The sequence below is a fragment of the Rhagoletis zephyria genome, unplaced genomic scaffold, assembly GCF_001687245.7.
Source record: "Rhagoletis zephyria isolate East Lansing unplaced genomic scaffold, Rhagoletis_zephyria_1.1 Rzeph_scaffold_17584, whole genome shotgun sequence".
Taxonomy (NCBI): domain Eukaryota; kingdom Metazoa; phylum Arthropoda; class Insecta; order Diptera; family Tephritidae; genus Rhagoletis; species Rhagoletis zephyria.
The window spans coordinates 1-10754 of NW_016174645.1; the positions used below are offsets into that span (position 1 = coordinate 1).

Below are 10754 nucleotides of genomic sequence, written 5' to 3' on the forward strand. Positions count from 1 at the left end.
ATGTCACAAATAGATAAGTTCCATTTAAATTTATAAATTCCATATAAATTTATAATCTTATCGCGTTCTAACATTTAATGAATACCCCTGCTATTTTTTTTATTTTTTTTTTTGAATTAAGTGACCGAGATATGACAAGTTTATATCATTCCTAAAATAAATTATTTCCTAGATTTTTAAGATATTTAAAGTTACAAAAACAAACTAGGCAAAACAAGTTATAAAATAATAAAATACCGATATTTTAAAGCGATATAAGGAGGTAATTAAAAAGAACCTTGTATGGGAATAAACCATCAAAATGTTGTTTACGAAATACGTTATATGTAGTTATAAATTTGTACTATGACTTGAAGGTATGCGCTTAGAATATCCGCATAGAGAAGCTGCCTTTGCCTAGCTGGCTGATGTGCTCGGGAAGACTTAGGCTGTCATCACCGCCATCCAATAAATACGTTGCATACGGAAAATGCGAAGAAGCTTGCGACTTTGTGGTGAGAGGGAGACTCCGTCGCAGAGTACTCTTGTTCACCGCGGTGAGAGAGTTTCTCGCCACGATCCGCATTAAAGCGAAATTCTACAACATCTCGTATATTTTCGCCCACACCACGACGAAAGAAAAGGACGGAGCGTCCAAGGTTCGAGTGCGCTAGAGTCACGATATCAAAATCAAAATGACAGATGTTGTTGTTTTGATAGACGGAAGCGACGCTTGCATTGTTTTAGACATACGCACACTACGAAGGCCAAAGATGAAGTCGGAACACTATACTGTTGTAGCCGAGGTACGCACACGCCTTCGTGCAGCAAAAGAGTGGGCCTTCAGAAATGAAATGAAGGTTTCAAACGGGTCATTCCAGCGAAGATGACACCACACCAACTCTCAGAAAGCAAACCTTGACAAACCGAGTAGAAGCTGAAAAGGGAAACGAGACGTATTTTACGCTGACAAGTAGGATAGAATCAGAAAAAAAAAATACAAATGGTAGAAGTAAAGCTGCTACTTCGGAGATCACCACATCTCCTCATCAAACTCATGCTCACGGGAAATTAGTCATAAAACTCTAACTAACACAGACAGTTCTCTAGTTAAATTAGCAAAAAATAAGTTTGGAGTTAGGTTGATAGTGAAAAATTAAAAGTTCAAAACACCACAAGTTTACACCGGCGAACTTAACTCGCTTGGTGCTTATTCGCAGATTAATCTAATGTACCTTCAATGACGTGTCTAAAACGATAATTGATCATGGATACATACTTACACTTACTTGTTTGAAAGTACATACATACATATGTATATATGTACATTGATATGTGCCTGTGAGCATAACCAGCTTATGGTGTTTTAATTTTTCGTATTCTTGCTTTTAATATTTTTTGGCTCGCAGGTAAACAAACTGTAATTAAATAAACATTAAAAATAAAAGCTTCAACACATTCAATCACGTTAATTGATCCAGAAGCCAAATAGTTAAGCTAATAATACATCGCTATAAATGGGTGTTTGATATTGTGTGAGTGTTAAACATCACGAGATTACAAATCATGTTGTGAACCAAAATATTTTGCCTTTAATAAAAAATTGTATAACTCTTATTGTTAAGCAAAACGAACTCATAACAACAAATACGGTTACCTCTTTTAGCTGGAGATATGCAAATAAATATGCATGCATTTAGGAATATTTAAGTTCTTTTTAGGGCCTAAACGAAACTATTGCCAAACAGTGGTATTCAAGTATATTGCTTATAATTTTATTTGTACCCAAATTAAACCAAAATACTATTCTTGTCATCAGGGAAGTATGTTAAAATTTAGTCAACATCTTGTTCGTCAAACATTTTAACCCTTTTAATCCTAAAATAAAAAAGGTTGAGACATTTAAGAGAAATTGCATTCCTCTTGATGCCTATTTAAAGAATTTAGTTAGAAATGGCAGTTGGATGACTAAAACTTTTAACATAAGTGCTAAGCAGGGAAGAATATAACTATAAGTATTAATTTCATACTTGTCTATTTATCCATTCTTATATTTTCCTCTCTTACTTCACGAAACCAAGCTTTTAATAGCCTTAGTTTTAAGCACTATTTTTATACATAAAGTACCACAATATTCTTTTTAAAAAATTGATTTTCTTAACAGAAAAAATGTAACATCCGCAGCGGACTTACACAATGATGTTAATCTAACCTTCAGTTTTCTCTTATAATAATATTTCCTTCTAAGGCCGAGGTCACGCAATGAGCGGTTAAAACATATCGTCACCTGATACGCAAAAAGACGTAACAACATCGTAACTGAAATGGAAAAAGTCGTGACTAATATTTTTTTTTTTTTGTCCATTTTGTATTTCAATAAAATCCATCATATCAAACAAAAACCGAATTTTGAATTTCTTATTAGTTACGACTTTTTCAATTTCAGCGACGATGTTTGTTACGTCTTTTTGCATTTCAGTTGCCGATATGAAATACTATTGAAGTGGCCATGCTCTGAGCAGCATTTCTGAGCGGCTGAGCGGCATGTTTGTATAGCGCCGCTCAGCCGCTCAGCCTTAGGTCAAGGCCACGTAAAGAGCGGCTGAGCGGCTCTATACAAAAATGCCGCTTAGTCGCTCAGAAATGCCGCTCAGAGCATGGCCGCTTCAATAGTATCTCATATGTTTTAATTAAGCCGCCGCTTTGCCGCTCTTTGCGTGGCCTCGGCCTAAGGCGTCGAAAGTTTCCGGTTGGTTTAACTAAAGTAAAGCCTAAATCGAATGCCATCAAGTGACTCCAGAGAAGATATTCCAGAGGCGTTACATCGCTTGATCTTGGTTGACATTTCCAAACTAAATCATGATTTTCGAGATGAATATGCACGATTTACAGATTTAACCAAGTTGCGACTGTTGAATGTATATCAGGAAATCTGACTTAAAAACAACAACATAACCACCGCGGCAGAAGTTACAGGTTTAAATGTTCTGTGAAAAAATTACCTTAGTTTTCCTATAGGCTCCTATAGCCACAAACTATGTTATGTTTTTTTTCAGAAAATTCATAAGTAGATGCAGCTAAATAAGAGCTCAAAATTAGTACCACGTTCGATTGCCTGGTGGTCAATTATTTTTAAATACTGTGGGGCTGGCCGCTCGAAAAATAAAACTTTGCGGATCACTGGGGTTGTGGAATCGCCGCCACCTTAAAAACAAGGACATACATCGACTTTTCTAGTAAATGCTGGTTTTCCAAATATATCCACTCGTGCGCCACCTATCGGCAAAATTTTTTGTGGAGTTATTCTTTTTCATGTGGTTAATAAACTACGTTCTAAATATGAACAAAATTGGACCATAAATACGGGTTTTTCCAATATCTCGACTCCTGCACCACCTATCGGATGAACCCGTCTTTCGTATTGCATTGTCATCGCGTTCAGAGCCAACTTTGAAGCTTCAAGTTTCTAGGTCATCGGTTAGTCAAAAATGTATTGCAATATTTGCCCCTAAATTGTAAAAATTAAAACTTGTATACATATTTTGACACAACAGTAGATTATTTTATTTTAAAAACTTTGTTGATATCTATTTAGATTTCTTAATTATGTCAGCCATCTCAAACTCTTAGCCATAGTAACCGCGTCCATGGCCATGATGACCATGATGGCCATGATGACCATGATGACCATGATGTCCGAATCCGCCGTAGCCACCATAACCGCCCCGACCTCCATAACCGCCATATCCACCATATCCTCCGTAGCCTCCGTAACCGCCATATCCACCGTATCCTCCGTAGCCACGTGCTTGCCTTGGGGATTCATTGTCATGCCCTACACCAGCGTCGACATCCAATAGAATTGCTGCCTGATCAGATTTATCAACATTTTCTTCCTCAGCTATTGGAGCTGCGTGTGCAAAATTGAGGCATATAATAAGAGCCACAATCAATATTAAAAGTACAGCACGCATTTTGATTGTTGTAATATATTTACTAAAATAATCTAAAGTGATTACCACACGTCGGAGACTGGTATTGAATTGAATTCCAGTATAATGGCGAGGATCTTTTATACTTGAAAATATTTCATACGATCACTTTAGAATTTTTTCATCTCCTTACACAAACATTTTTTATCAAATGATTTGCAATTCTATGCAGCAAAAAGTGAGAAGATATTTCAGAACATTAGATGATTTAACAGACACCGAAAAAAATGCTTAAATGCTTAATATACTATAAATGTTATAAATTAATAGGCGAAAAGCTATGATGTGAGTACATTAATCACCGCGGGCAACGAACTTGGCAATTTTTGCATTTGTTGATTAATGGTCGGTAAGTGATCTGGGATCAAAAGAGTTTTTTGATCGAGTACTCTGTTTTGCTGTAAATTAAATTGGGGTTTCACGTAAAGAAAGTGAGTTCAATAACACATTACCGCAGTGTGTATATTCATTTATAAATTTAATTACTTTTTTTATTTCATTTTTTCAGCAAAAAATTACCACTGCAAACAAAATTTGTAAAATAAAGAACATCAATTAGACAGAAATGTTTGCACATTAAATAAATTAGTAGCGTTAAAATCAACGTCAGTTTGCAAATCATTTGTTAATTCTTCACTAAAAAAATTATACTCGTATTTGTGACTTTAAAGTTGTATGTACATATATACTTGTGGTCTCTGAGTTACTACTGCGCCACACATTTGGTATAGAATTGCAAATAAATTGTTGTAAAAGCGTGTGTTATAGCTGGTAATATTTATACTATACTTCGCTTTCGCTGTGTGTCTTTAGCAGTAGAGGAATACGATTGAAAGAAAAAAAAAGTAAAAAAAAACATCAAATCTGCAAATGGTTATAAAAATATTTATAACTAGTGAACCCGCTTTGCGTTAAAAATCGAAAATTGAATTTAGCTTTTTAAACAGGTGAAACCCTATGCAAAAACCTCAAATAATATTCCCAACGATTTATCTAAAGCCATCTGAGTGACGAGAGGTCTCGCTTTATGTCGGTTTTCATTTCATCAAATTTCAAATCACTCTGTTCGACTAAAAAGTTCTAACTTCAAAAATTTTCGTCTTATTGCACCTCTATGTTCTTGTGCAATCCCAGTTTAAAAAAAAATAAGTGGCAATCCTAAATAAAAATATTATCAGCCTAAAATTTCTTGAAACTTCTTCGATATTTCATTTATTTTGTATATAAGTAAAGCAAATTCGATATTCCATGCCATCGAAAACCCATTTAAAAATATATTCACACCAAAATAAATTATTTTTAAATCCATTTTAATTGATACCCATATTTTGACAATCCATTTAATTTATTCAACAATTTGAATTAAAATTTTTCAACAGGTGGCAACCCTTTTCTGAGACCCTCAAAAAATTCTAACTGTTCAAACTAAAACTGTCTTAGAATTCGTTTGTTTGATATCTATATTTTAAAATTGCATATAACTTATGTATAATTAAAATAAATTCAACTTCAAAACCCTCTTCAAAATTATTTATATACTAAAATTTTGTTTAATATCTCTCGTCTGACAATGTGATAAATATTTCAAGTAACTTATCAATTAAGTTGAATTTTATTTTTTAAACACGTGGCAACCCTCCGAAATTAAGTCCAGAAGTAAAGATTTTTAAACCCATTTCGGGTAAGAACTATATTTTAGTAATTTATTTAAAGTATTAAATGAATTGAATTTAACTTTTAAACTGGTGCCAGCCCTAAAACACATCAAAAGTATTCTAAATTGTCAAACTAAGGATTTCTTAAAACTCTTTCATTTGATACCGATTTGTAATACTTCACATAAACTGGGTATAAAATTATTTAATTCGACTTCTCAAATAGGTGGCAGCCTCCCTAAAATATTTTCAATGGACTACATTCTTAAACCTCATTCATCAGACACCCACATGATGAGACCTTATTCACTTACCCAATTTCTTTAATTAAAATTTAATTAGATTTTTAAACATGTGGCAGCCCTCCTATACGTAGTTAAGATATAAAGGCCATATTATAAAAATTTATTTAACTTTTTACCAACTTTCAGCCTAATTTCTTAACAGGTGCCAACTTCATTTGATACCTCTTTTTTAAAAATCGAACAAATTATCCAGATCTTAGGGCATTGATTGTTAAATAATTTGAGTTTAATTATTTAACAGGTGCTAACTATTTTCCAAAAATTAAAACTTTATTGCACATCTAGAGCGTGGGGCCTTTAATTTGACCTTTGCTTTTTGAAAATCGAACGAACGGTGCACATCTGATGACAAGAAATCCCTTCCCGTATTAAATATATAGATTTTAGAAAATCGAACGAACGTATGGAGAGGGTGGTGACCTGTTAGAAACCAGGGTTTGAAAATGCTGTAATATGTTTATTTAATTTGCTTTTGCTGTGCTTTGACTTCGGCATGTATGATATCGAAAGCAAAGCAAAAGCAATTCAGAAAAAAACAAATGCTTTGGCTGCCGTTTTGAAAGCAATTTGTGGAAGCACAAAGACAGCGCAGCAGCAGCAAATCAACATCAATTTGCTGCGAAACATCGATTTGGCAGAAACAGAGGACATTATATGTATGCGTGCGCAAATCCACTAGTCGCTTACCCTGATAAGCTTTGCATTGATCGCGGAGTTAATATGTATATACCATGCTGCAAAAGCGTCATGTGCACAACACAGCCAAGCAGATAACAGCACAGCAAAAGCACTATCACAGCAAATCAAAAGCAATAAAATTGTTTAAATAAACTGCCGATAAAAAAACAGAATAACTTTTCAAAGTCACAGCAAAAGCAAAGCAGTTCGAATCAAAATCGAAAATTTCAAAGCTAAGCAAAAGCAAAAATAGTAATGCTGTTGCTGCTTTGCTGACAGTTTTTCAAACCCTGCTAGAAACATCAAATTCCATTGGAACTAAAGTAATTAGTTATTGAAATATATAGGTATCACCATTTGGGAGTCAGACGAAAGAAGTTTAAGAAAGTTTTAGCATGCAAATATTACATAAAGGATTGCCTTTTGTTTGTAAAGTCAAATTTAGTTACATTAAAATAATAATTGTGTCCAATAAAAGGTTTAAGACATCGTATTCGTTATTTTATTACAAATACTTACACTGTCATCCAGAGATTTGTTCTGATTACATTCCTTTTAAATTACTCTACTCTTAAATTAACTAAGGTGCCGGGTTCGAATGCCGGGTTCGAATGCTTGCTTATATAACTTTTTTTTCTAACCACGAAAAAGGCATCTGTGAAGAAAGATGAAAGCGTGTTAAATGAAACATTTCAGAAAAATTGCCAAAAACGTATTCGTTTGAAACAAATTTTCGGTTCTTGTTTGTACATATGTTTCTGCCGCACACTTTGGTGGAAAAACGGATCATCAAAGTATTCGAAAATCGGTAAAAACAAAAATCCGCATTTCATCAACTTTTTTATTTTTTCTGGTTTTAGCTGGCTGGCAATACCTGCCATTTTATTTATAAGACAAAATATATTGGGACCATATAAATACCTACACATACATATTTATATATCGAGCCCTAACCGCAAAAAATTCGTAAGCGACATTTGTTATTTTTCTTTGGATACAGAGTGCATTAAAAAATAAAAATAGAAACAAAAAATGTCAGTTATTTCTTTTTTTTTGCGGTTAGGGCTTGATAAGTAAGTAATGAAATAAATAAGAAAAAAAAATATTGGGAGCGGGAGCGGAGCTTGGAACGAAATAGAATACCGCAGCGATGAAAATAAAAATCTTTGCTCCGAACCCTGGTGAAAACAAACACAGGCAGTCAAATGATAGCATGTATGCTCGCGCTGATTCAGCAATCGCAATAGCCGAGTGAGCAAAGCACTAGAGTGTCGCTCGAGAGATCCGAAATCGAGTGTCCTCGGGTTGCAGATTCTTAGTCTTTACCTTCTTTTTGTTAATTTTTATTTTTACATAATCTTTAGATTTCAATGTTTAAAAACAAACAACAAATTGTTTAAATGAATTTTTATGATATTAAAGTATTTTGGTTCATTTCCTTATGAAATTCTTGTTGAACAAATATGTCCTCGCTTCATTTTCGAGCTTTTTTTGAAACAAAATAGAAAGCAATTATCTTTTCCTCCATATTTCTCTTTTTGTGACCTCCTCAGAGTCAGTTGACAAATAAGTGACTTTTTTTTAGACTAAAGACGCGAGACGCCTACTATGAAAAGTCACAGTTAGTGACTAGAGACTGCTTACTAGATCCCGGGGTTAGACTGCTTTTACTCTTCGAGCCTGGTCATTGCATTTCTGGCTAGCTGACGAATCCATTGTGGAGCTACCATTTCCAAATCCATTCTTATTGCCTGAGATTACTTAAAAGCGTAGCCAATCGCTTTTATATGCTCCTGAATTTTACCATCAGCATAAAGAAAGCAGATTGGTCGAAAGCTAGGAGGATCCCGTGTTGGATTTCCTGGCTTTTTGAGACCAACTTGTGCTGTTTCCGAACCGATGGAAAGAATGGAAAAAGTAACTGCTCAAGTGCCAGTGTTCATTTCCGTATACATAGGCGCGCCTCTGGCTCAAAGAAGATAAGCAATTGGCAAAATTTTTGATTCTCTTCTAAAATCGCCTAATGGTTGTTGTAAGTAAGAAGAAGATTAATTTGGATTTTTAAATATTCGAAATTTATAAACATGGCCATTTGCGAAAATTTATTTCTCGTAGCTAGCGAGTAACACTGTTTGACTTTCAATACAGAATGTGAAACATTAGGCCCACTGCGGCTTAAATCTGTAGCAATAGTGTACATATAAACTATGTATGTATACATGTATCCACATAAATCACACAAACCTACATTACAGCACTGAAAATAAATACCAAAACATAGTCAAATCTAACACTGATCATCAATTTATTTGCAGTTATCAATTTTTCGCCACTTGATTGCATTGTCGGTTTTTTGTAGAATTGGTTATCGGTCGAACTGGAGATAATTTCATTTAATATAATCAAACTACGAATGCATATGACTGCATGTACATACATATGTGGTTGCAGCTACATATGTATGTATATACATATAAACTGGGCATATACAACTCATACGGGATATGCAGTAAATTGCACATACATACATACATATGTATGAATAAGCCCAATGATGCAGCAAGACTGCTGGCTGACGATGATAGGCAACTTTTGTACTTATGTATAAGAACTGACATAAATATAGTATGCATATGTATATGTATTTATGTACATATAGTAAGTTTATCAGTAACAAAAGCGATAAACTACAAATGTCGCTTTTCGCTCCAGCGATTTGATTTCCATTTGCACATTTAGCAATTTGTGATTTGTCGTTTTGTATTGTCATCAATGATGGTCATAGCTGGAGCTAACAAATTTTGACGCTCAAGCCATTCACAAAATGATGACGCTCTAAATTTGGTCAGTCGTTGCACTAACAATAAAACCACATTTTGTTATTTGAGGAATGGCAATATTTAACACAGTTCTTGGAAAATTTTTTCTATTGAAAATTAATATTTAATTAGTGACGCGCCAGCCCCAGTTTTACAAAAGCATCAAAATTGTTACTTCATGAAGTATGGCAAATGTTAAATAAAAATCTATTGAGTTTTTTAGAAAACTACATACACTATTGTCTTGATATTTTTCAATACATTGCAATTTCAGAGGAATAAAATTGCATTTCCTCGAATTGTTGCTATTAAAGGACTCCGCCCGGGTCTTGAAAGCTTGAGTAATTTGCTTAACTTTTTGATAAAATTCTCGGGCGTTTTTCGTAGTCCCCAGCATTTGAAGCTCTATGCACTCTAATACTTTGGCCCCTCTCTTTTCATTGCGGCAAATACGTCTCTCTTCAGCTCCCTATAATGGTTCCACATGGCTCGCGTTTCATCCGACCGCAGCGTGGCCCTGTAGGCGGCATCTTTTTTCTCTGCAGCTTAGTGAGATTCCTCATTTTACCAGTTGTTCTTTAGCCCACGCCTCCACCTTCTATAGATTCGGTTAAAAAAGCTGTGTTAAGACAGAAATGTCAGGTGGAGACCGCAAATTTCCACTGTTAAACCATATCTGTCTTGTCGAATTTCTTACCATCGCTGTCTTAACATCAGTTTTCAATTCCTTGTTTGCCAACTCAGTTTTCATTTTACCGCCCCATCTACATTAGGTACAGATCAATCTGATGGGTTTGATGCCATTTTAAAAGTGATATATTACGACAGCAAGGCTATACATCCACTATCACACCATGGATTAATCTTTTTACTAAAATTACCTTAACTGGGCGGCCAAACCCTTCTATTGCCGTTCAATTGTTTTTTCAGGAGTCCAGGGCCCAGGTATGTACAGTGGGGGGCAAAAAATAGGGATGCTGCATTTTAAAAAGGTTTCTTAATTTAAGGTTTATTATTCTTTTAGGAAAGTATAGCTCACTGTCTAATAAATACCATTTAACCCTGAATTTAAAGTTTTGTACAAAACATATGTATGTATGTTTGAATTTTTTTTTTATATGGAAGGAGTGAGCGACAACGTCGGCAAAAAAAAAATATTACCAAAAATCAACTGTAAGTGCAATCTTCTTCAAACTTGGACTTAATTGGAGTATAAACCTGCATACCAATCTTTTTTTTTAATTTTTCAAACTCAAATTGAAAGTTTTGATGAAAATTTTTTTTATGAAATTCGTCAAATTTTTATAAATCTTGCGCAAAGATTGA

General features: G+C 34.3%; 1 protein-coding gene across 1 annotated transcript; it reads right to left on the reverse strand.

Annotated features, from left to right (window-relative positions):
- Nucleotides 1-3605: 3605 nt before the first annotated feature.
- On the reverse strand, nt 3606-3953 carry LOC108379879 (cold and drought-regulated protein CORA-like). The gene has a single exon (XM_017636236.1). The coding sequence runs from the start codon at nt 3951-3953 to the stop codon at nt 3606-3608; it is 348 nt and encodes a 115-aa protein (XP_017491725.1).
- Between the last annotated feature and the right edge of the window lie 6801 nt (nt 3954-10754).

Bases quoted from the DNA above. Each gene is read 5' to 3' on its own strand.
- LOC108379879 (XM_017636236.1), bottom strand. From the start codon at position 3,953: ATGCGTGCTGTACTTTTAATATTGATTGTGGCTCTTATTATATGCCTC.